This window comes from Trachurus japonicus, chromosome 20, assembly GCF_045865225.1.
Source record: "Trachurus japonicus isolate A0001 chromosome 20, Traja_1.0".
Taxonomy (NCBI): domain Eukaryota; kingdom Metazoa; phylum Chordata; class Actinopteri; order Carangiformes; family Carangidae; genus Trachurus; species Trachurus japonicus.
The window spans coordinates 4,487,987-4,514,865 of record NC_140926.1 but is presented as its reverse complement, the minus strand read 5'-3'; the positions used below and the strand labels follow the sequence as shown (position 1 = coordinate 4,514,865).

The following is a 26,879-nucleotide window of genomic DNA, read 5'->3' as shown; positions in this document are numbered from 1 at the left end:
AAAATATGACTTTGGAAAGTTTTAAAACCATCCTCTTCTTCCTCTTCCTCCTCTTCCTCCTCTTCCTCCTCATCCTCCCCCCAGTGGGCTGTTTGCTGAGTGACTGGTCGCCGTGGAGCGAGTGCAGCGCCACATGCGGCGGCGGGGTGTCGATGCGGAACAAGACGATCCTCAGAGAAGCGGAGCCTGGTGGGACGGCTTGTGTCGGACCGCTGGAACAGCACACTGTCTGTAACACCAACAGCTGCCGGCCTGGTAACACACACACACACACACACACACACACACACACACTAAAGCCTGGGACACAAAGATTTTATAATATATCTGTGAAGATAGATACACATGAAGATAAAAGATAATTGATTAACAGTTTTGATTGTATTGTGTGTGGTGTGCTACAATATTACAAATACAACACACTTAACGATTTGTCTGATGACACTAGAGTCTCGCCCCTCACGCCAGAAATCTCACGTGATTAAACGTGATCTGACGTACAGTACTTTGTTGATGGTAGCCATGGAGGTGGTTCAGTTCAGCTTTATTTGTGTCCCTGTATTAGGCTTTATGCACAGCTCCACTACTTCCTGAACTTAAAGCAGAAGTAAGTGATCCGGTGGTTTTGTCTAACTTCCTGTCAGCAGATGGAGTTAGCAGTCCCCGCCCTCGTCCCTACGTCACCACATTCACGCGCATCCCTTGGCTGCACACACAGAGAGGACCGCCCCTTTATGCCGTTCTCTCTCCTCATTGGATAAAGGTTGTAGGAATACAAGGAAAGTTTTTCTCCTCGGCTTACAGCAGAGCAGAGTGACTGACAGACCCGTGTTTCAGACCAAACACTCTATAGAAGTGATTGCTGTCGGAAGAACTATTTAAGACTTATATTAACACAAACATTCACCTTACTTCTGCTTTAAACAAGCTCCCTTATTTCCTGTCTTATGCCGCGTTCCATGCATGGCTTCAGGTCACAATTTACAAGTTTATAGCGTTCCAGGCAACCCATAACTCGTGTTTTTCCGACCTGCTACCCATGAAAATGCTCTATAACGGCCGTCAAACCTGTAACTTCCGACCCGTGAACTCGTACCAGATCAGTTTGTCCAATAACGTAAGACAGGAAATAAAGGAGCTTGTTTAAGTTCAGGAAGTACTGGAGCTGTGCATGAAGCCTATTAGTGTTGCAGCAAGTAAAAAAAGACATAAAAAACATTCGAGACATACGATTAAAAGTCTAAGAGGGAGGGTTCATACAGTGTGCTGAAACAACGTCAGTAGCAGCGTATCAAGTAGCCCGTACAAGGTAGGGAAAATGCAATCGGTGCATATTAACAATTATTTCCAACATAATCAGTATCACATGAAAACAAAAACAAAAACATCCTGCCTGTGAGAAACCACAGAATATCAACCCATCAGGTGTGACTCCTCGTCCTTATCTTTATGCATGTACCAGACTTAACACACACACACACAATAACACACACAGAGCACATATGATTCCTGATGTACAGTTAAATAAAGTTGTTACCAGGCAACGCAGAGGAGTGTATTTATAGTGAGTTGCAGTCAAAGGTGCGACCTCTGATGTGTCTGAGTTCGTCTGTTCTGCAGACACAGACTGTGAAATATGCACAGAGAAGAAAAACACATGGAAATATATATGAGGCACTTAATGTGTGATGCAGTGGATGTTTATATGTGTATGTGTGTGTGTGTGTGTGTCTGTGTTACAGAGTGTCCCAGTGGGCAGGTGTTCAGCGACTGTACAGGTACGTGTCCGTTCACCTGTGAGGATCTGTGGCCGCACACTCAGTGTTTACCTGCACCCTGCACACCCGGATGTAGCTGCCCTCCTGGACAGGTGTGTACATCTACTGTATCTATCTATTTTAATTTTTTTTTATTTAAGGAGGACAGTGCACATTAATGTACATAACTGTAAAGGTGCCAGTGTTAGCCAAAGCCTAATTTTCGACTGTAGTCCTCCTGGCGAGGTGTTAAAAGCTATTAAAATGAACAACAAGGACATAAGGAACATAATTCATAAAAACGGGAAACACAGGAAACACAAAAATCAGCACACGAAATAGGACGTATCCAAACAGAAACCAGCAGACAATGACACTAAAATAAGAGACAATTAACATGACACTACTAAAAACAAAAACTACAAATACAACAAAAAAACAGGATGTATAGTGCAATTAAATACATTTAGGTGAGATGAACTGTCAAGGATGGATAAATGAGATGGAGGTGCAGAACCAGAGCAGGGTTTCTTGTTGGAGTTGTGCTAAGATGGATTGAGAAACACAACGAAACCAAAAACATACAATGTAATAAATGCTACAGTGCTCAAGTAAAACGTTGTAATGTTTGTGTGTGTGTGTCTGACTCTGCGTCCCTCTCAGGTGATGTACGGAGGCTCGTGTGTGTCCCACGCCGACTGTCCCTGCTCGGCGCTCTCTCTGCCGGACGGTTACCAGAGCTTCAACATGAGCGGCGAGGAGACCGACGACGCTCTGCTGCCACCGGGAGCCGTCGTCCAGCACCTCTGCAACACCTGGTAACACACTGCACACACACTACACACACACACACACACACACACACACTACACACAGGTTCATCAGTTCACTTGAGTCCACACAGGTAAATATGACACAAATATGAGGTTTTATAGTTAACGGGCTGAGAAAGTGATGAAAATGGTTAAGTCTGTGGTAGATCTGGGCGACGATAACACATTTTTTTCAAAACCTATTTCTGATTTTAATCAATTTTCCCCTTTAAAACCAACTACAAATGTCAGACTTTATATTTATATTCAGTCTCTGTATCTTTTGATACAGTATGTGAGTTACCACCACTAACCACATACAGTTAGTAGCTCCTCCCATTCATCTGCTGCTGAAGAAATGAGTCGTGCTGCTGCTGCTTTTAGTCGCCACAGACTTTTTCAGACTTCACAGTGACAGTGGTTTGATCCAGATCAGATGCTAAAAACACCATGAGACACTTATTAGCTCGAGCTTCCATGTGTCTGAAGAGAACTGTGTTAATACAAAGTACAGAAGCCATTATAAATATCTTTCTAAAGTATTTAAGAGGAACTGTGCAAGATATTTACCTAAACTATACAATGTATAGGTGTCCCAGCTCTCGTCTCTGCGGCACCGCCACACAAACGTAACGCGCCCTGTTACCCCGTAATCTCTTGTTTATGACAGATAAGACTACACATATATACACATGGTAACATGGTAGATGATAAATAACGTTATCCACCGCTCCATGGATTGATTTCTCGTTGAAAACAAATGCACATGGAGGAGAGGAGGGTTAGAGACACAGAGGAGAGACCAGACCTGCAGAGTTCATCTTTAACTCAAATTAATCGATATAATCCCGTTATGATCCTACTGTTGTGCACCAAACTGTGTGCTGCTGCTGCTGCTCGTGTCGTCCAGATTCAGGCAGCAGGAGCTTTTCGTTCCTCCAGAGCAGCTCTGTTGTGTGTCTGTGTGTGAGAGAGGAAAAAATGTTTTATTTGTGCATCAGAAAATCCCGACTCTCTGAATCGAAGCAGAGGAACTGATTCTGCGAGCGCGGCTCTAATCCTTTATACATTTAGCGAGTGGAACAGGAGCAGATATGACAAACATGGTCGGCCACGCGTCGCGTCGCGTCCGACCGGATTTACTGAGGTTCGCACAGTTTCTTTGAACATGTGGGCTTTTGTCAGAATAAAAAGAGAAAGAGATGATATTGAAAAGGAAGGAGGGGAAGGGGTGGGGAGGAGAAATGAGAAACTGAAATGAAACTCTGCATGGAGACAGAGCTGAGAGCAAAATGAAAAAGTGCATTTTTTTTTAATAAGCAGCGAGTTAGAGTCAGTGACCTTGCACCTGACTTTCACTCCGTGTCCGCTGAACTCATTTAAATATATTTTATTGAGTCGTTTACAGTCAGGTTCTTCAGAGTTTGTGTTTTATTTTCCTCCTCTGTGTCGTTTGTTCCTCCTGCATATTAATGCACCTGTTCATTCCTCCCTTTGTTAAAGCAGCGGCTGCGCTTCTTCATCAATCTGAGTGTCCTCCCCGGCGCTCACTCCTGTTATTGAGAGTAGATTAAACGTCCACAAGAAACAGACAATAATTTACCTTGTGATTAATCATCGTAGGTGTGTGTGTGTGTGTGTGTGTGTGTGTGTGTGTGTGTGTGTGTGTGTGTGTGTGTGTGTGTGTGTGTGTGTGACGCTCCCTCCTGCATCGATTCGTTGAGATCAGCATCATGTGTGTGTGCCTCATGCAATATCTTTACGATATGTTTTTAATGAAATAAATTACAGGAGCGCGACCTGTCTCTGCTGGTTTGAGCCGGTCGTTAATCTTACTCTTTTACTTAACATCAGTTTTCATACAGTAGCTACACAACCACAACGGCTGCTTTTATTTTATTTTTTTTAATCTCCTGTTTATTTTAGAGCAGACAGTCATTAATCTCTTTCAGGTTAGTTTTCTGAATCACACGACTTTACAATCACTGAAATACCTCTAGTCTGCTCACTTCAAACCAAGTACCACATGCATCATTTTAATCTAAATAAAATCTCTAAAAGCAAAATTATTATTGTTCAGTCATGACTCTACCAGTTAGTTAAAGGTATAGTTCAACATTTTGGCAAATTGGCCCATTGCCATAGTTTTAGCAGTAGGTTTGTTACCTTTAATTGTCGGTGCAAGCTATTTTTAGAACTGGGGAGACTTGAGATTTCTTGGTTTCCCTCATCAAACTCATCAAATACACAATCCAACAACTCCACAACGCTCTGGTGGACAAGTTGTGAGCTGCACATTCACCACGCTATGAGATAATAACACAACGTTACCACACAGAGTTGTTTTAGAGGTAAATTCATGCAAAACCACTGATGCACGTTGCCTTCAGGGACAGTTTTTCATCAAGCAGTCTCTGTATTTCCCTCTAAAACAACTCTGTGTGGTAACGTTGTGTTATTATCTCATAGCGTGGTGAATGTGCAGGTCACAACTTGTCCACCAGAGCGTTGTGGAGTTGTTGGATTGTGTATTTGATGAGTTCTAGGGAAATCAAGAAATCCCATGAGCCTCCGTAGCGTAGCTCTGAGCAGCTCGCAGCTCTGCTCCGCCGTTCTAAAAATAGCTTGCACCGACAATTAAAGGTAACGAACCTACTGCTATGACTATAGGGATTCTGGCAATGGGCCAATTTGACAAAATGTTGAACTATCCCTTTAAGTTTCTTCAGGGCACTTGCTGTTTTGTTCCTCTTCAGCAGCGACACATTATTTTCAGCTTTGCTACTGAATTTTTGAAGAAGAGGTTTTTGTTTTATGAGTTGAACATCTCGTCTCTCAGGAGAAGAAGGAAGAACAAATTTAACGTCCTGTGAAAACCGTCCAGTTTTACCAAAATAAACACAGACGTAACAAAGTGCCCATGAGAGAAACAACAACAACACTCTCAGGTTGATCTCAGTCTGGTTTATTTATGATGAAAGCTATCACCAATTAATGTGACATTGATATTTTGAAATTGAGTTAATGTTTGAGTCTTAAGTGTTTGAGAGTTGGATTTCAACGTCTCCGTGATATCGACTGTAGCAGATCGTCTGACACGCTGCAGACGTGTCGTAAGTCATTTCATCTTCTTCTCCTGTGGTTTCATACTCGACTGTGGTGTGTGTTCAGTAATATAATAATCTGTTTATCTCTCTCTGCAGTGTGTGTGCAGGTGGAGCGTTCAACTGCACCTCGGAGCTCTGTGACGGTGAGTGAAGCTCCGTCACGTCTCGTCTCTGTGGCCTCTGTGACTTTTTAAAAGCAGCGATAATAATAATCTGTGGCCGAACCGATGGAGACGTCAAACTATCTATAGTTTAGTCGGTAACAGCTGCGGCAGCAGTTGGCTCAAATAACTGAGTGACAGTCGCATCGATCACAGGCTGCAGCAGCTTTCTGTGTCCTAAACACGAGCTAACGAGAGAGAGAAGAGAAGTTGAACCATGACCCACATCCTCTGTGATGTTTCATCTGTTACCCAGAGTTCAACAGGAAACTCCTGAGTGTTCCTTTTATTTATTTAGTTTTGTCCACTAAAACCTCTGATCATGATGAATCTTTTAGTCACATTTTATTTATCTCAGTGGCTATTTTCTCGCCTTTTTTTCTCTCTTCCTTTTTAAAAAAAAAAATTTGGTTTCGAAAAGACATTTTCAAAGTAAAAAAAATACAAAATCGGTATTTTCCATAGTCTTTTTCATTTTCCCAACATTTATGCACACAGGTGAACAACACAAGTCTCTAAAAGTTGCAGTTTTTGTGGTAAAGGACAGTCCTCTGGGTCCTTCATGAGCCTCCATATTCACTTTCCTGGCAACATGTCCTTATACTCCACCAAATATAAAAAGTTTAGCAATTATACACACAAAACAACTACAACAACTATACTCTCTCTTCTGCCTACAACCCGCATAATTGCAGTTTTCCACCTCATCAGTCTAACGATCATTAAAATGTCAACTATGTACATTTAAATGAGGGAACTGTTATTTTCATCAGGAAGAAGAAGTTTTGGGGTTATGAATTCAATCAATTTTTCCCAAATTTTTTCAAATGCATCCTTTTGGATTCTTAAACAATAGTCAGCTTTTCCATTTTACAGTAATTATCACCAGATTTATTCTGGTCAAATCCTCACTTGTAGGTGCTGTTGGATTTAACCACTCCCTGGTGTCTTTTTACCTGTCTAACTTTATTTTCAAACTCTAAAACCAAACCTTTATTTTAAAATCTATTTTATTTTTGTGGAGTTTAGGGGATTTTACTGTTTCAGGATCGCTCCCAGTGGATGTTTGACCTAAAGAAATGGCTTTAATATAAACCTATACCCTGCATATTTTCTTCCTGCTGCAAAGGAAAATGAAAATACTGTATAAGAAGAGTGTGAATGTTGGTTTATATTCCTCTGACGTCTTCCTCCTCCTCCTCCTCCTCCTGCAGTGGACTGTACGTGGTCCAGCTGGTCCCAGTGGACTCCCTGCTCGGCCAGCTGTGGTTCTGGGCTCCAGAGCTCCAGCAGGTCGGTGCTGCAGCCCCGTCGGTACCGCGGGGCCCCGTGTGACGGCCCCGACCGCCGCACCACAGCCTGCATGGCCCCCGACTGTGGTGAGTGCAGATAAAGGATAGAAAGTTAATTAAAATTATAAGTTAAAAACATTATAATAAGTACAAGACTTCATTTGCATCTAAAATCGTACTGAAGTAAGTTGAATTTATACAGTATTTACTCTTTACTGTTGTGTTTACTGTAATAGCACAGTGGTTTCTAATCAACAGGTTCTGGTTTCATAACATGATTAACAGACAATAAAGTCAGAAAAAACATCGGTAAATCCATAAATTAATCTGTAAATTGAAGAACATTTAATTTACAGGTCGCTAATTATGTGATAATGTCAAGAAATAGCCAAGAAATAACTGTCAACTTCATAGTAATGTCATGTTTTTCATGAAGGCAAAAGATTACACATGCTTTTCATGCTTTGAATGTTTCTCCACCAAGTCCTTTGCAATTGACTGTTATTTCTGGGCTATTTCTGCGCAATCAATCATTATTTCTTGGCTATATTTCTCGACATTGCTATGAAATTGACCGTTATTTATAGCCTATTTATAGACATTATGACGCAATTACTTGTTATTTCTGGGCTATTTCTTGACATTATCACATAAAATGACCAAAACGTCTATTTAGTGGAGCTGCAACAACTCACACATACCTGAAAAGTGAATTATTTTTCAGTCAGACAAACAAACATGGGAAACCATTGAAGACTTTGTTATAATAAAAAAATATTTTAAGTAACCAGTAACCGAAGCTGTCACAACATACATATTGTGGAGTAGAAAGTAGCAGAAAATAAAAATATGTAAATGAGTAAATGTCAGCGAGGTGGTGTTACCGTAGATACCGGGTTTAGTTCCTGTCTTAGTGCAGTGCAGTCTGTGAGATCAAAGTCTTTTAAAGTGTTAAATGTCACAGCAGGAGGTGAAAAAAAAAAATATATATATATATATAAAGTGTCATGATGATTTATATTAAAGCTCCTAATGCACAGATCTTCTGTCCACACCTCCTTCTCACTCCCCCCTCCCCCTTCCCTCCAATTCATCATCGAATCATCTCCATTTTTTCAATTTCCCCCACCTTTTATCATCCCACCATCTCTCACCTGTCCTCCTCTTCCTCCTCCTCCTCCTCTTCCTCCTCGGTGTGCAGCCTGCCCTGAGGGGGAGCAGTGGAGGAGGGGGACAGGGAGGGGTGAGACGGAGGAGGTGGAGGTGCCGCCGTGTGAGAGGAGCTGTCAGGACATTTACTCTTCCTCCTCCTCCTCCTCCTCCTCCTCCTCCTCCTCCTCCTCCTCCTCCTCCTCCTCTGCTGTGAACTGCAGTCGCTCCGTGCAGGGCTGCGTGTGTCAGGACGGGCTGTACCGCGACACCGAGGGCAGCTGTGTGATCCCCGCCCTCTGCCCCTGCAGCGACCAGGGCGTCCTACGACAGGTACACACACACACACACACACACACACACACACACACACACACACACACACACACACACACACACACACACACACACACTCACACACACACACACACACACACACACACACACACACACACACACACACACACACACACACACATGTACAGTGGCATTATGCAAGAGTTTGGGCACCCCTGGTCAAAATGTCTGTTAATGTGAACAGTTAAAGCCAAGTCAAAGATGAAATGATCTCCAAAAGACATAAAGTTACAGATGACACATTCCCTTTAGTTTTTAAACAATATGATTAGTTTTTTTTATTTTCATCTTCTACATTTTCAAACTGACAGAAAAGGAAAAAGGCCTGCAGCAAAGGTCTGGGCCTCCTGCATAGTTATACCTAGTCAGGGTGTACACTACAGCCAGTACACTATTTGTATTTGAGTTCAGATTCAGGCTTTTAAAAAAAACTTTGTTCGTTATTCGTATTTGGGAAGAAACCAGAAGTGGGCGCACTAGAAACTTCCGCCAAGTTAACTTCTGCCTATCTAGAAAGGGAATAAAATAATTTAATCATGCAGCTCGTAATCAGACTGAATGGATCAACTTCTGGTAGTGAAACGAGTCGTTTGGTGAGGTTGTGACACTCAAAAAAATGTATGCACCGTTTTATAGCTGCTTCTTTTCCTGTTAAGGTGCATTAGCGCCACCCACTGTGTTGGAGTGTGAACCAGAGTCACGTGCTGTTGCTCCTCTGCGATTACATAAGCACAAACTGTGGCAATGTCTCGTGCATGGATGTAATTGTCTCAAAACACGTGCCAACATGGTTTTTTTTTTGTTCCGTTTTGTTTTAATCTCTTGTAGTTGGCTCATAACACACATCCAAACGTTTCTTTTTCTTTAGAATAATGAGAAGAAACTTCGGGCAGAAAAACAATCCTGGATCAAAAACATTATTTGTGTACTTCTGAATAACGTATTCAGGTTCAGGTGCATCCCCAGTACCTAGTAGCCCCCCTTTGGAAACTATTACAGCTTGTAAATAGTAAATATCTTGTCTGATACCTTGGTCAAAGTTCTCTGAGAGCTCAAGTCTCCTGGGTTTCCTGTTCTTCTGCAGGCTGCTGCTTTGTTTCCCTTTTTCAAAAAAATAATACACTAATATCGATTAAAATATTGAAGTTGAAAAAAAGTTTAACTTCATGCCTTTTGGAGATCATTTCATCCTCCACTTGCTGAACTGTTTCACATTAACAGACATTTGGACCAGAGGTTCCCATATGTTTGCATGCCACAGGTAGGTATGTAGGTAACCACCTGACATCTGCTGCCCCTAACCCTCCTCTTTGTGCTTGTTTACGTTCCCTCTCTCCCATTCACTCCCATTGTGTTATTTACTCCTATTAGAAGATGAGTGACGTGCCCCTCGGGCCACATTACACCACTAAGCCTCTCCAACCCCTCGGCCGCATCAATTATGCAGGAAGTGCCGTAGAAAGAAGAGGGGAAAAAAAAGCTCGGAGCTCGAACCGCGACCGGGCAAGCCTGCCAGGAATTATTAATGAGGGAGGGGATATTATGGGATTATAAGAATTAATCAAACACTGACAAGAGGTCGTAACCCCCCCACCCCCTCGTCGGACCTGTCGCTCCCTCGTTTCATCGGCTCCTTGTTTCCTCGTCGCTCTCCACGTCTCCTCTACTTTCTTTACAGGACTTATAAGTCTCTTCATCCTCTTCATTCTCCCTCAGTCCTCCTCTCTCTCCGTGTGTGTGCGTGTGTTGTGTGTGTGTGTGTGTGTGTGTCGGCTGCAGATGACTAATGTCCATATAAAGACTTTCTACGATTTTCTAATCAACCGCCTCGTGATTATTTTGCCAAACGGTTCAGTGTGAGCAACAAAGGCAACTCCCAAGTGGGTGATTTTATACGGGTAAAAGCACTGCTAATGATTCCCAAAGCTAACACGGACTCAGAATATATAATAATAATAATAATAATAATCATAATAGTGTGTGTGGTTGTGTGTGTGTTCTAGTTTCTGCAGAGTACCAGCCATGCAGGACTTTAGAGGAAACAGATCCTTTTTAGTTTTAATGTGAACGTGCATGAAGGAAATGATAATAAGAACAAGCTGCTGAGGCTCGATGACAGCACCTGTATTTTAGGAGTCTGGAAAGTGACTATGAATATCGTTTGTGTGTCTGTGTGTGTGTCTATGTGTGTGTGTGTGTGTGCCTGTGTGTGTGTGTGTGAGCCAGGCAGGATCAGAGTGGGAGGAGGGCTGCTCGTCGTGCCGCTGTGTCAACGGGAAGAAACTGTGCCAGCTGAGGTGTCCTCCACTTCACTGTGAAGAGGTGAGACACACACACACGCATATACGCCGACATAATAACACATCTCCTAACCTGACTGTCTAAAGCTGCAGCGAGACGACACGATGTTAACGCTTAAAGTCGGTGTTTAAAGCTTCTGATCAGAGACAGATCTAACACCACTCACTGAGTCTGACCTCTTCAAACACACGAGGACGGAGGCTCGACGCCCTGCAGCCGACCGGATAAATAACATGAGTCAGGATGTCAGGTTATTACAATACACGCAGCTCTGTTACCCACGTTTTCATTTCTCCGCTGTCAGTCGGAATAAATATCATATCGCCGACCTCCAACTCTCTTTAGAACAGACATACTTCCATACTTCCCATGTTCACCGATCTATTCCTTCTCTCATGTTGTTTATGTTTTTTCTCAACAAATATCTTTGTTCCAACATGGAGCAATTGTTTTTGTCTGATTTTAGTTTAGTTTAGTGTGTTTATTTCGGTCTTTGTAAAAACAAATACAGTTGGCAAATATAAAAGTATAGATACAAAACAAAACATAGGCAAGGCAAGGCAAAAACAAAACAAAACAGAACAGAACAAAAACACAACAAGCAATTAAATGCACTTTGACCAAAAAGGTGTAGGCTGAAGCATCAGCTTATTTTGCCTACCCTTCTAAATTTACATTTTTCGTTCACTCATTTTAAAAATGAGTCCTTTTTTGCATTTTGTGCAAGGAATTACATCAGTTCCCGTCTCACTTCCAGAGCAGCGGTTCCCAAACTTTTTTGAAAATTCCTGCCCAATGCTCGGCACATGAAAAAAAGGCAAAGGCTTCCCTCATACCATGCACACGTCCACACCGCGCTCTATTAAATATGAAAGACGGCTGAAAATCAAAAGACATGTCTGTTCTGATGATACAAGTCAGCGGTCCTGAAACAGTCGGGAGAGACACAGCCCGAGGGGGAACCGGGATCTGAACCAACACCAGAGGGAGAAGCAGGAAAAAACAAGCACAAGCGCCCCTAGATAGGCGGGGAAACCCTGTTATTAGTAAAATATAACACTGTGCCGCTGCCTTTACCCTTTTCATGTCACGCAAGCCCTAGCGGCAGCTTGTGAGCCACAGTTTGGGAATCCCTGTGAGGATCTTTTCATTAGAGAACGATGTTTAGAGACCAAACACACTAATTCATGACTCAATGCATGTACAATGAACATTTTATGACTTTAATTCTGCCTGCAGAGATCTAATATGAGATCATAACATGAAATCTGAACTCAGCTGAACTCTAATCTAAACCTAGATCCAAAACTTTACCCTCCAAATACCATTTTATATAGTTTATTCTGCCGTCTTGTGATCTGGTATTGAACTAAACAGGACGATGTGTTTGTAGTTAACCTGAAACATTACGATATTTCACTGTATGAGCAGCGTCTGAACCGTAAAACCTCGTCTCTTTGAGTCTGATTGTTCTCACAGAGTCACGCTCACTCTTCCATCAGTCCATTGAGCTGCTGCTGTTTTGTTTCCCTGAGGTGCTGCAGTTCACACACACAGACTCTCCGGTCGGTCACAAACATCTCAATTACTCTGAGCGAGGTGTTATAGACGCTCTGCTCTCCCCCTCAGGATGTGTGGGATGTTCTCTGCAGGTCTCTGGCTGCAGCAGATCGATACCTGCCTGTCCGCTCCCTCCCACAGGCCTGAACTCTCTCTGCTCTAACGCCACAGACACAAACACACACAGACTTCATCCATAGTGCATCAATTCCAAAGCTGAAATGACTGGCACCATAAACAGGATGTACTGTAGTTTCTTCTGTAGCCAAAAGTTTTTATCTTGTTGCAGCCACTCGACAGAATAAACCTCACTTTGCCTTCTTTGTCGCGTAGACAGACAATGCAGCAGCGGGAGGTAAACGGTGACCTGAACAGTCAATTATGGATGCACACAGTGTACGACCAGAGGCAGAGGAGGGAGAAAATAAACTCCACATAAAATATGAATCGGCTTTTGTGTCGTCCGTCCGTCCCAGGTGGAAACATTTGGTCCCAGATAAACTCCGACGGTCTGCAGCTCTGCAGAGACACAGGAGGAAGGAGGGATGAACACTAGATCTGAAACTAGTCACGATCTACAGGATCAATAGTTGTGACACATCCTGCTCTACGATTTATGACAAAGTCCTAAAACAATCAGGAAACAAGTTCTGCTAGAAACAAAGGAACTTTTGAACATCATGGTTCAGACCTCTAAATGTGAGACTGAGGTGATCGTCGTCGTTAATGTGGAAATAAAGCAAAATACAAAACGAATAAACATTTAGACCCAGTAACGACACAGATGTCACTGTGCTGAGCTCTGTTGAGATATTTATATTTAAAAACGGAGTAAATTCTGTTTGGTACTAAAACATCTTCCTCTACAGTACAACAAGAATGAATTCATATTTAATGAGGATTTTTTTTTTGTTTTCTCCTCCTAAAGCCACCTGGGTAAATAAAAACAAAACTTTATTTTGCATCTTTTAACAGTGAAGAAAAACATCCACTCTGACCCTCTGACAGTGGAATAAGAATATAAACAGACACAAATCAATAAATACAATCAATGATATATATTCAATGGGGAAAAAACCCACTTTCTCACTTAATTTACCACATTCAGATGTGTGAAATGAAAAACTATTAAACTCCACTGTCTTTTTAAAAGATGCTAAATTATTATATCTCCTGAGAAAGAAGCAGAACTTTACATTTTTTTTTCTACCTAAAAACATTTTCTTGTTTAAAAGAGGGAAGAAAAAACAAAACGCTGCTTTAAAAGATTCAAACTTTTGAGTCTGTAAAACTCTGGAGAGAAAGAAAAAACTTCCTGCATCTGTAAAATCCGCAGGACGTAAGTGAGAAAATGTGTTTTTGTTCTTCGTCTCCTCTGTGGAGAGAAGTCGACTGTTTCCTCCTTGACACAGTAAAAACCCGACTTTTTATATCTTTAGCACCGAGGTCGAGGTAAAAATAAAATAAAAACCTGCTTACATCCGAGGCCCCGCCCACTTTCTCTGCACCTGCGGTGCGTTCAGGTCCTCCGTGTCTCAGTGGGAGATACATAAACTTATTTGTGTTCACATTCTCAAATCCCTCACATCCCCTCCTCCCACCCGGCTGCACTAAGTTATGCCTCGGTGAGAAGCTCTCCTCATCCCCAGCCAATATGAAAAGGTCATTTAATGCACCGTGTTCCCTTCGCTGACAGGCCGAGAATTGGTTACTGTCAGAGCCGCTCTGTTATTCATGACTCAGCTTTACTCTTAACGACTCGGCTCGACTGTTTAAGAGCTGAGATCTCACAACACGCTGCTGCTGCTGCTGCTGCTCAGGGTGAAATATACCGGAGCGGGTGTCGGTGTCGTGTCGGTATTATTATATCTGGTGATAAAAGCTATCAGCTTGTTTTTCCTCACACACACACACACACACACACACACACACACACACACAGACACACACACATTTCTTCTTGGTGTCAGACATATTTCAGATTCTCCGACCTCCTTGTGGACACAGTGTTTAAAATGCCGAGTGAAGCTTTTTTTTTTCTCTCCCTCTCTGAAATGACCACAACATTATACACACACATACACACACAAATACACACACTCAGCTCAGGGCCTCTCAAAGTGGTCGTCGTGGTGACCTCCCACCCTTTAAGTGAGTGGGCTCCTCCATCCCTGAGGGGAGGCTGCAGGCAGAGAGAGGAGTGGGAGGAGGAGAAGTCCTCAGGGTGAACCGTGTGTGTGTGTGTGTGTGTGCGTGTGTGTGCGTGTGTGTGTGTGTGCGCTCTAACAGCAGCTATTCTCAGCTGCTGTCCGGGACACCCTGCTTCTCTCTGGACGTCGTCTCCTCCTCAGTGGTTTCACTCTTTGGCTGCTCGTCCTCCCTCTCTCTCTCTATTTTTGGTCTCTGTCTCACTTTTCTCCTCCTTTCTGTTTCTGTTCCTCTTCACTTAGTTTCTCTCTCTCTCTCTCTCTCTCCGTCCTCTCATCACTCCGTCACTTCTCGTGTCAGGAGGACGGCACCAGGATATTTATATGTATTTATACCTCGTCTATCTCTCCTCTCATCATCATCATCATCATCATCATCTCATGTCCCAGTTAGAGACCTCAACTGGAAACCAGCAGGACTCTCAGTCTTTGTCAGTTTTGCTCCGTTGTTCAGCTGCAACACTTAAAGTAGAAGTAAGCGATCCGGTCGTTTTGGCTAATGCTGCGTTCCAGGCAGGCTTTTGAAACCGTAAATTACAGCTTCAAGTCACGACTTACGACTTTGTAGCGTTCCAGGCAACCCACTCATGTTTCTCCGACCTGTTTTACCTGTGAAAGTGACTATAACGGCCACTCGTAACTTCTGACCCGTGAACTCGTACCAGATCGAACTGGTACGACTTCACAGGTTGGAAAAACACAAGTTACGAGTTGCCTTGAACGCACCATAACGTCTTGTCAGCCGATGGAGTTAGCAGCCCCCGCCCTCGTCATGGATCTATTGGTCCTCGTCCCTACGTCACCACATTCTGGCGCATCCCTTGGCTGCACACACAGAGAGGACCGCCCCTTTATGCCGTTCTCTCTCCTCATTGGATAAAACTTGTAGGATACAAGAAATGTTTTCTCCTCGGCTCAGAGCAGAGCAGAGGGACTGACAGACCCGTGTTTCGGTCCAAACACTCTATGTAAGTGATGCTGTCGGAAGATATAACTATTTAAGACTTATATTAACACAAAAATATCGCTTACTTCTGCTTTAAAGCTCCAGTTTTAATGTTGTGGCTGATTGGTCTCAAGTAAAAAAAACAAAAAAACATCATTCATTGTTTATTAAGGATCCCCATTAGCTGGTACCTTAGTAGCCAGCTAGTCTTCCTGGCGTCCACGAGGAACAACAAAGAATATACACAAGAATGTCACATCCTCAACATATCATACATTTACATTTACAGTCAATCACAATATACTAAATGTTAAAAAGTTAAAACAAACATCAGAAAATTTCCACAAATCTTAGCAGAGACAGCGAAATGGAACCACTCTTACTCGTGTACAGCTCATATAAAATAGGATTTCAATTTCTTTTTATACACCTGTTTGCTTTCAGTTCAACAGAGGTAGTGAAGTAGATTATTCCACAGAGTTATTGCTCTATAGATAACAGATTTTTTTAGTAAATATGGTTCAACATATTTTAACATCAGGCACGTGCAGAGGGGGGAGCGATGGGTGATGGAGCACCTGCCCAAAGGCCCCTTGATGCCCAAAGTGTGTGTTATATTTAACAAATAATAATAATAATCATAATTTAGATAAATGAGATGACCTGGCTAGTGGCTTCCCTTGGTCACATGATCCATCTAGACACGCCCCTGCCTCTGCAAGAGACAGACACGTGCATGAAAACCAGACAGACGAACTGTAACACGGAAATTATTGCTAATTGCATTTTCACTGTAAAACGTGAGCGTGGTGTAGACTACAGCTGACGGCCCAGTTATAGGTTTTGTGGCAGCGCTATTAGTGCACATTATGAGGTGTTTGGTAAGATGACCTGACGAAGTAAACATCCTATGTGACTGCGACACACTGCAGCCTTTAAGTTATATATACCAGCTAACCACACACACATCGGGCTGCTCAGGGGAGAAAGTATGTCAGGCTTCTTGTTTCTGTATGTTTTTCTCTAATACTACAGTAGGTCTACTAAATTACTGTAACAAATTTGGTTTTTGAATATGTGGGTGAGGTTTTTATATAAGCCCTTTTGGGTTTCATACCTCCCCTTTGCACATCCCAGTCATGATGATTGTCCATGCTGTTTTAAATGATATGTTTGTGCAAAATAAATAGATAATAACTGTAATTTACATAGAAATGTGTCATACTGTATAGATGTTCTTCTTTAAATCCAGATATCTAAATTTTACTCTGTGTTTTTCATAACCACCGATCAGCCACAACATGAAACAGGTGAGTGGGATGTTTGGTGTCACAACAGGTCGTATGTAGGATGAAGATGTTCTGGGATGTTCTGGTTTTTCTGACATGTTACTGTATGTTTCAAATTATTCTGTTTCAGAGACATTTTATGTTTTGTGGGTGAAAATATTCCTGTTGATTGTGGCGTTATTTGCCTTCTGAGCTGCAATCACACACACAGTTTATCATTTAGACTGGTTTAGATATTATTATATAAATGAAACATGTCCTCTCTCTCTCTCTCAGGGGGAGGTGAAGGTGGAGGAACCAGGCAGCTGCTGTCCGGTCTGCAGGAAGCCTCTTCCAGGTTGGAGCAACACAGAAACATAAAATCCACATCAAGAAAAGTCCAGAAATTACATTTATATCACCGGTATATTTAGAATAGAATAAAAGTGCAAGTGAAAAACAGTTTGCATTTAATTTAGCTTTAATATCAGGAAGATAAGTGACTTTTAAATGCAAATATAGTATGATCATGAACATATAAACATCACAGAGGCTTCATGTTGAACCATATGATCAGGTTTGACTGTTCTGTATCTGATTTTATAGGAGGCTAATAACCAACTGCTGCAGAGCTCAATTAGTGAGAGATTACATTACTGAGCTTTAATCGCTCTCCCAGTGGAGGAAATGTCAGACGACAATGTCACTGTGTTCTCAGGAAGAAACTCTCCGTCTCTCCGGCTGTCTCTTCCTCCTTCGTTTTCATTCAAAGTATAAAAAGAAGAAAGAAAGATAGAAAAACTCCTCTGGTTTTTCATATTCACCTTCTCCCTCCACTTTGTCCTTCGCTCTGTCGTTCTCCCTCCAGGCGAGCCCGAGTGTCGTCGCTACGTGCAGGTCAGGAACATCACCAAGGGAGACTGTCGGCTTGACAACGTGGAGGTCAGCTTCTGCAGGGGGCGCTGTCTGTCCAGGACCGACGTCATCCTGGAGGTACACACACACACACACACACACACACGGACAGTATCTCTACAGGCAGCTCCGAGCCGTTTCTGCAGCGTTCACATCATTACAAGTGTCCGTCAGACTTAAAAAAATCACCAACGTGTCGATGCAAAGTGGCAAAAAGTAACAGAACAATTTCGTCCACTTTAAATCCTCACAAAGCTGCGGGTTGTTAATGACAGCGTGCACAGAAAAAAAAAACAATCAGGATTACTGCTGCTGCTGCTGCTGTGGTTGTGGCCGTGCAGACAAATTGCCCATCTGTCTTCCTCCTGAAGCGTGACCCCGACCGACCAACCAACCAACCAACCAGCAGCGAGCATCGTGCAGGTGTTAACTGTGTTTTTGCAAAAACAAAATCAAAATCAAGTCCAACGCTCGGTGCACACCTGCTCCGTAACCACAACAAGGCGCCGTGATTATCTGATCAGTGGAGCTGCAGCTGTTAGCAGCTGTAATCGCAGCACGTGGCACGAGGAGGGGACAGGTACACGCCGCTACATAATTCATCAGCCGAGTCACCGATGAGCTAAATATAGACGTCGTTGGAGCTCACGTGCATGTTCATGTTTAGTTTCTGTGTTTTTTTTTTCTTCCTTTCTTTCCTTTTCATCCTCGTAAGACGGCGAGCTCATCATCACCTCGTCACCATGGCGACTTGTTTGGCATCCATACGTCTACAGTAAAAATAGAGTCAGTCATCATCATCATCACGCTGGGAGATTAGTAAAAATAAAACATCAGCTCAGCCAAATGTGTCATTACCTCCTGTTACTGTGGCAACAAGGGGGGAGGTGGGGAGGGGGGGGCACCGTGGTAACCAGTGACTTGGCAGCGCTGAGAAGTTCCCATCTCATTGATCAGGAATAATATCCATGCACACACACACACACACACACTGTGGAGCAGCCAGAGTGTGTGAAGCTCTAATAGCTGCTATTTTTCACAGAAGTTGAAGGTGTCGTTTGAGTTTTTTTCCTCTTTCAGGTCTTTTCCTGCACTAATTGAACACATGAGTTCAGACTCTGTCTCTGCACCGAAGCTGCTTTTTGTATTTTAAAGGGATACTTCACCCAAAATCGATAATTCACCAGTTTTCTACTCACCGCCATGTAATGCCAAGGAAGGGTTTGGAGACACACTGGGAGTTACTGCTACAACAAGGATAAAAACAGAAATCAAATTAAGTTTTTCCGAACAACTTTTTCATGTGGCGGCTTCAGGACACTTGGGTCAGTACAGACGAGCAGTATGGAGGTATCCGGATGTTTCATAGTGTGTGTTTTGGACCATTCAAAAGTGAACTCTATCCGCCGCCATTATATGAAAATAAAGCGTTTTGATGACTCCGAAAGTTCTCCAAACCCTTCCTTGGCATGACGGTGAGTAGATGATTGGTGAATTATCGATTCTGGGTGAAGTATCCCTTTAAAAAAACCAAACAAATTAATAAAGATGAGAAACCCTCAATAATAAACCTGATTCCCCCTGAAAATTAATTAAACAGCAGGTCGTTGTGGTGTCACGACCTGCTCCTGGCTGTGGTTCGTTCATCCAGCTGCTGCAGGAGACAGATGTTTCCAGATATTTCCCTCAGGTGTTGATGAAGAACAAACACAAACAAACAAACAAGAGAGGAGTGAATATTGGATTTGATTCATCACATGGACACGAATCCTCCCGCGTCGCTCTCTGTGTGTTTGTCAAACATTTCTAAGTCTCCTCTCTCTCCTTTAACGTCTCTGCTACTGTTTTGTGTTTTTCTTCCTGCATCGGTTTCTCTTCCACCTCCTTAAAGGGATACGCCAACATTTTTTTTTGTTTTTCGTGTCTTGCCTCACTCCCGAGTCCATGACAAGCAGATAGACGCCATCCTTTCGACTGTGCGTGCAGTAACAAGGGAGATAGAGCCGTATCGCCTGTAATTAGCTTAGCTCAAACACTGGAAGTGTATGGGTAGTGTTAGCCTGCCTCCTACCTAAAGTCATCAGAGAAACTCTTCAGCAACTCTAAACGGAAACCGGCGGGCCGATCTTCGTCTCAGAGCTGATAAAACTCTCCGGTAAGGCATCTTGAGCGGTCAAATGCCGCTAACGGGACGAGATCGGTCAAAACGGAGGGTTCAAGCAAAGACGGTTTATTTTGGTTCAAGCTAGCTACATCGAGGGTAGGTTAGCTTCCTGTTTCAAAGTAAAAGCACAAATTCTATCGTCATGGTTTTCTGTATGTAAAGGGCAATGGGTGTTTTATTTTGTGAAAGTAACTGGAAGTGCGTTGGTCACAACGGCTAGCTTGAGTAGCGCTGAATTCGTCCCAACAAAATTGTAAACAGCTGGTATTTAGACAAATTAACGACACACTGCTGATCTAAACGGCTACTTTCTCGCCTAAAAATGTCGACAAAATGATATATTTACAGAGTTTAGAGCTAAAATGAAATCAGCTTCTGAGGCAGGCTAACACTACCTATAGTACACTTCCAGCGTTTGAGCTAAGCTAATTACGGGCGATACGGCTCTATCTCCCTTGTTACTGCACGCACAGTCGAAAGGATGGTGTCTATCTGCTGGTCATGGACTCGGGAGTGAGGCAAGACACGAAAAAAAAAATGTTGGCGTTTCCCCTTTAAAAAAAAACTCATCTCTATTATCTCCTCTCCTCCTTCCTTTTCCTCTTCTCTCTCATGTTGACTCGCAACCTCCTAATTTCACCCTCTCCTTCTCTTCTTCCAGTCTCCTAATTGGTCTCGTTTCACCTCCTCTCTTCTTTTAGCCTCTCTCTCCTCCTCCAGTAATTTAACCTCTCTCTTTTTCTCCCTCTCTCTCTCCACTCAGGAGCCGTACCTCCAGTCGGTGTGCGAGTGCTGCAGCTACCGCCTGGACCCCGACACCCCCGTGCGTTTCCTGAGCCTGCGGTGCGAGAGCGGCGAGAGCGAGCCCGTCGTCCTGCCCGTCATTCACAGCTGCGAGTGCACCAGCTGCCAAGGTGGGGAGAGATGAACGAGACCGAGACCGGGCCCATGCATGCACGGCGCGTTTTCATTTACATTTACATGTGCATGTTATCGTGTCGGCCCCCGAGAGCCGAGGCCATTTAAATATATGGAAAAATATTTGCACATGACATATGTTTACATGCAGACGGAGAGAGGAGCAGCAGGAGAATCCCATATGTCTCCAAACAGGGAAAACACACTGTAGATATATATATATGATAATTTATGAGCAGAAAGATGTGTTATCTTAAGACACACACAGATAACTGAAGTCGTGCTTTTACTTTGAAATATCCGCAACATGATTAAAGAGTAAAAAACCACGACCGGCTCTCACATGACCGGCCGACTGCTCATCGTATAACGGAGCTCATTGTGGCTGATTTAAAGCTAAAGAAACGTCTCATTGTTCTGCAGGAAGACAGAGCAAAGATCCATGTACAGTAGGAAGCTGTAAAGGACTAAAAATGACCCCGTGTCAAATGAGCTGTGAAATCACGCTCACGAAATCCACTCGTGTGCTGGATGTTGTTGTAGTTATTGTCGGGACGACTGCATCTCTCCGACCTGCATCACTTCTCCAGCAGCAGGTGTTTGATGGAGGGTTCGTTCAGGTCTGTTAATCCTGCACACAACAATGTAAACTAAAGAATAAGTGACAAATAAATCTGAAAAACATATTTATACAAGAGCAACAGGCTGCACAATATGTAAAAAAACATAAAATAGTGATTATATGAGCAGATATTGTGTTATATTTCAGAGTAAACGTTCACTTTTGAGTCATTTTTCCACTTAGAAATTGATTATTTTTGTTGTTCCCCATAGCAACACAACATTTACAGCGTTGACAGTACCCAACGATGTTGTGACTCATTTTATCTTTGTCAAAAAAAAGCTTTTGCAGCTCCTGTGGTTTGGATATTAACCTTGGCCATATTGTTATTTTATGATGATTGATTACATGGTGATTAATTGTGCAGCTTCGGTTCACACTGCATCACAAAGTCTCCTGTTACTTAGCAACTATGATAATACAATACAACTTTTTCTCCCAAAGCCTCTGGTTTTAACACAACACTGGCTCGGTGTGCAGTGCATCTTGGGATATGTTGATCTGATCCTTAGTGGCAGTGGCTCTGGGACACAGTTAAAGGGATAGTTCAACATTTTTGGCAAATTGGCACATTGCCATAATCCAGGGGTCTCAAACTCCCGGCCCGGGGGCCACATCCGGCCCGCGGCCCCCCTACATCTGGCCCGCGTCTTGACGTGAAAAGTAGGAAAGGCTGTCAAAGTTAATGCCTTAATGCAAAATGCTTTTAACGGCCCTATTTTTTTTTATGCGCAATTAATGCGCTAACCTCGGGCCTCCGTAGTTGGGGGAAACAGAGAAGCTGCCTTCTCCAGACGTGATCACAGGTAGGCTGTGTGTGCGTGTCTGTGTGTGTGAGTTACTATGGTTAGCGCGACGCTCCCGTCCTCCGGATATTTCTGCAGCTGGATTCACATGATCCGGCCAGATATGAAACTCATGGACTGAGGAGTCGTCCTGCTGCGCTCTGCACGTCACACTGACGGTCGTACATTTGCACTGTGAGGACTCGCTCTGCCCCGTGGTCCCGGTGTCTCATACACAAACAGGGATAATCCCACTGCAACATGTTGCTGTTGCTGTTGTTGCTGTTGTTGTGGTTGTGCGCGACGTAGAGCTGCCGCTTCGACTAGCGAGTTTTTTTTTTTTTCCCCCAATCTCCCGTTCATTCAGCCTGGTGAGGGAGGGAGGGATGGAGGGAGGGGTGGAGGGGGGTGGTGTGTGTGTGCGTGTGGGAGGGGGGGGTCTTATGATGCAGAAAACTTGCATATGTTTTTTCTCCTCATGTTCCTACACTAGAGAACTTGTTCTTCTTGTCACCAAACGAGGCTGCTCTCTCTCTCTGACAGCTGATAATACCAAATACCATGAAAATGGTATTTGGAAAGCATGGAAAGCATAAGAAACGTCCAGATCTGGATGTTTCTAATGCTTTCCATTCATCTTGCTGGTATTTCAAGCAAAAAAGAAAAATACTATGTGATTAACTCAGGAAATTAAAGGATTACAAATTTTAATCGTTTGACAGCCCTAATTATCGTACAATATTTGAAAATAGACCCCGTTTTCAGAAATATTTGTGATTTTTTTTTAATATTCGTCTTGAAAACTTTAGTGGCCCTCCACTGAGATGACAGTGCCAGCAGTGGCCCCCAGCTCATTTGAGTTTGAGACCCCTGCCGTAATCCCTATAGTCGTAGCAGTAGGTTCGTTACCTTTAATTGTCGGTGCAAGCTATTTTTAGAACGGCGGAGCAGAGCTGCGAGCTGCTCAGAGCTACGCAATGGAGGCTCATTATGGGATTTCTTGGTTTATCTCATCAAACTCATCAAATACATCATCATTGTGTCTTGTACAGTAAAGTAAATTGGCCATCTTTATATGTGCGCAGGCTCGGCCATTGGTATGTGCTGATTTACAAGGCCATTCTTGAGATGATTCCATCTTATTTATCATCCCTTCTAATCTTGGCTAACTTTTGTCATTTTACTGTTCCTAAGGTGAGAACAGAAATGGGGAAGAAAGCTTTTAGATTCTCTGCTCCTAGTACATGGAACAGTTTGCAGTCAGAGCTCAAACTCCAAAGTCTGGTATCTCTGAATGTATTCAAGTCCATGATAAATTCCATCACATCCAGGCTTTTTTTTTTTTTTTTTTAAATTCAATTTTGTTTTTTGTTTTGTTTGTTTGTTTTATGTTTTTAATTAATGTGACTATGTGTTGAAACTCTGCTGTCATTCTTGGCCAGGTCTCTCTTGCAAAAGAGATCTTGGATCTCAATGGGACAAACCTGGTTAAATAAAGGTTATAATAATAATAAATACACAATCCAACAACTCCACAATGCTCGAAACGAGTTGTTTTAGAGGTAAATACAGAGACTTTTTGCTGAAAAACTGCCTTCGACAGGAACGTGCATCAGTGGTTTTACATGAATTTCCCTCTAAAACAACCCTGTCTGGTAACGTTGTGTTATTATCTCATAGCGTGGTGAATGTGCAGGTCACAACTTGTCCACCAGAGCGTTGTGGAGTTGTTGGATTGTGTATTTGATGAGTTTGATGAGGGAAACCAAGAAATCCCATTAGCCTCCGTAGCGTAGCGTAGCTCTGAGCAGCTCGCGGCTCTGCTCCGCCGTTCTAAAAATACAATTGCACTGACAATTAAAGGTAACGAACCTACTGCTATGACTATAGGGATTATGGCAATGGGCCAATTTGCCAAAATGTTGAACTATCACTTTAACAGGTGTTCAGGTGACACGTTTATTTCTTTTCTCCTGTTTCTTCTCCACTAATACACAGTTACAGTCACTTTCCATCAGTGCCACACACACACACACACACACACACACACACACACACACACACACACACACACATGCTGTAATCTCAGAGAAACATACAGTACATTTGCCTTTCTGCCCAGCATGAATAATTCAATTGGGGATCCCGCCTCTGAAGCAATTACGTGTTAATCCATTCATCAACGTGCCTGATTGCGTTAGTTAATTGGATGTAGCTACATACGACACAGAACCCCCCCGTTCCTCCCAGCGCGACACTCCCACGGACACCACGTCTGACGGATTTGGTTGTTACGGCAATCAATCTTGAACGACATCACACTCACACACTAGCACACACACAGACAAGCACACGTAGTAACGGCCGCTGCAGGTTTTCACATCTTTCTTCTGATGCTGCTTCTTCAACCTCACACACACACACACTTTTGGTTCTGTGAAACTTTCTTTTTATTTAAGTTTTCACTTCTTTTTTCCAACAATAAAAAAAAGAAACAAAAAAATAAAGAAAGAAAGAACAAAAAATAGAGAATATAAGCGAACAGACAGGTTGACAATGAGTTACATGTCAAAGAATATGAAGTCTGCCCTTCCCAGTACTTTGTGTCTTAGGGAGAGTTTTTCCATGCATTGTATTTCGTTATTAATGGTGATGCAGTCGTTCCTTCATGGCAGATTTGTCTGCAACCATTTCCGTGTAATGGCCTTCTTGCTCACAGCCGAGAATACTTTATAAAGATAGTTGTCCTGGTCCTTAAGTCCAACTGGGATTTATTTTACCCAAAAATAAAGTGTAATAAAAGAAAAAATCAACTTCTAGACCAAAGATTGTCCAGCAATTCTTGCCATTATGGTTGAGCAAGGAGGCAGGCCTTTTAAACTTTTGGTTCTTACATTTCATCTGCTTCTCAAAGAACTTTTGAATTTTATATATTTAAAGGGACAGTTCAACATTTTGGCAAATTGGCCCATTGCCATAATCCCTATAGTCATAGATTCATGCAAAACCTCATGGGATTTCTTGGTTTCCCTCATCAAACTCATCAAATACACAATCCAACAACTCCAAAACACTCTGGTGGATGAGTTGTGACCTGCACATTCACCACGCTATGAGATAATAACAGAATGTTACCAGACAGAGTTGTTTCAGAGGTAAATACAGAGACTGCTTGATGAAAAACTGTCCCTGAAGGCAACGCGCATCAGCGGTTTTGCATGAATTTCCCTCTAAAACAACTCTGTCTGGTAACGTTGTGTTATTATCTCATAGCGTGGTGATTGTGCAGGTCACAACTTGTCCACCAGAGCGTTGTGGAGTTGTTGGATTGTGTATTTGATGAGTTTGATGAGTGAATCTAATTTTTGTTAGATCGATCACAATGTGTGAGAGTCAATGGTGTGTTATCATCTAAGTTATTGTCTTCAACGGGTTCCCCACAGGGCTGTGTCCTGTCCTCACTGCTTTTTATTCTGTACACAAACTCCTGTAGGAGTACATATGAGAACAGGCATATCCTGAAGTTCGCTGATGACTCTGTCATAATAAGTCTTTTAAAGGACAGTGAAACTGAGCATGGTACTGTGGTAGATGATTTTATAACATGGTGCAATGATTTCTTCTTGTCAATCAATGTGCTAAAAACAAAAGACATGCTTATTGATTTCCGAAAATCCCAACCTATCATTCCTCGGACAATCATTCAGGACAAAGAGGTTGAGATTGTATCAGAATATAAATATTTAGGGACTCTCATTGACAATAAGCTGAGTTTTGAAGCAAATACAGATGTAGTATGTAAAAAGGTTCAGCAGCGCCTGTTCTTTTTAAGAAAATTGAATTCATTCAAAGTCTGCAATATCTTAATGACCTTATTCTATCAATGTTTTATCGAGTCTGTTCTTACTTATTGTTGTGTGGCCTGGTTTGGATTTCTCACCCTGTCCAACAAAAACAGGCTAGCAAGGCTTACCAAAGTGGCAAGCAAGGTGATCGGGGTGCAGCAAGCCCAGCTTCAGGACATCTATCTCAAGCGAATATGGACCAAAGCTAAACTTATTATTGACTGTCCTGACCACCCACTTTATAAGGAGTTTGACCTCCTTCCATCTGGACGCCGTTTTAGGATGCCCAAGACCAGAACGCGGCGTGCCAGGGTCTCCTTTATCCCTGCTGCTATAGACAGGCTTAATCTCTTGGGCTAGGCTTGGTTATTCTCTCAGGCCTCTGCACTTAAATGCACTTGGGTATTAAGTGTTGTTTATCTTATTTTATTTTTATTTCCAATTCTTGCAGCACTATGCACTTTAATGCACTGTGTAGACTTTTGCATTCTCACTTGCGCAGAGCATTATGTATTATGTATGCTATTATTATTATTATTATTATCAACAGTAATTTATTATTAGTAGTATGTTTCTATTACTCGTACTGTTTTTTAATGCATGTTGATGTCTTGGATGCTGTCTTTTTTGTCTTGTGTCTGTAATGCTTGCTGCAAATCCAATTTCCCTCGGGACATGAATAAAACTGAACTGAACTGAACTGAAATCCCATG

General features: G+C 42.6%; 1 protein-coding gene across 1 annotated transcript in view; it reads left to right on the top strand.

Annotated features, from left to right (window-relative positions):
* The window catches only part of sspo (SCO-spondin), a 148,671-nt gene that overhangs the window by 120,766 nt on the left and 1,026 nt on the right, over positions 1 to 26,879 (top strand). The window contains exons 112-116 of the mRNA XM_085763813.1: positions 8,331 to 8,611; positions 10,862 to 10,957; positions 17,215 to 17,275; positions 17,786 to 17,910; positions 20,760 to 20,910. Of these exons, the coding sequence (XP_085619939.1) occupies positions 8,331 to 8,611; positions 10,862 to 10,957; positions 17,215 to 17,275; positions 17,786 to 17,910; positions 20,760 to 20,910 (714 nt within the window). The remainder of the gene's footprint in view (positions 1 to 8,330; positions 8,612 to 10,861; positions 10,958 to 17,214; positions 17,276 to 17,785; positions 17,911 to 20,759; positions 20,911 to 26,879) is intronic.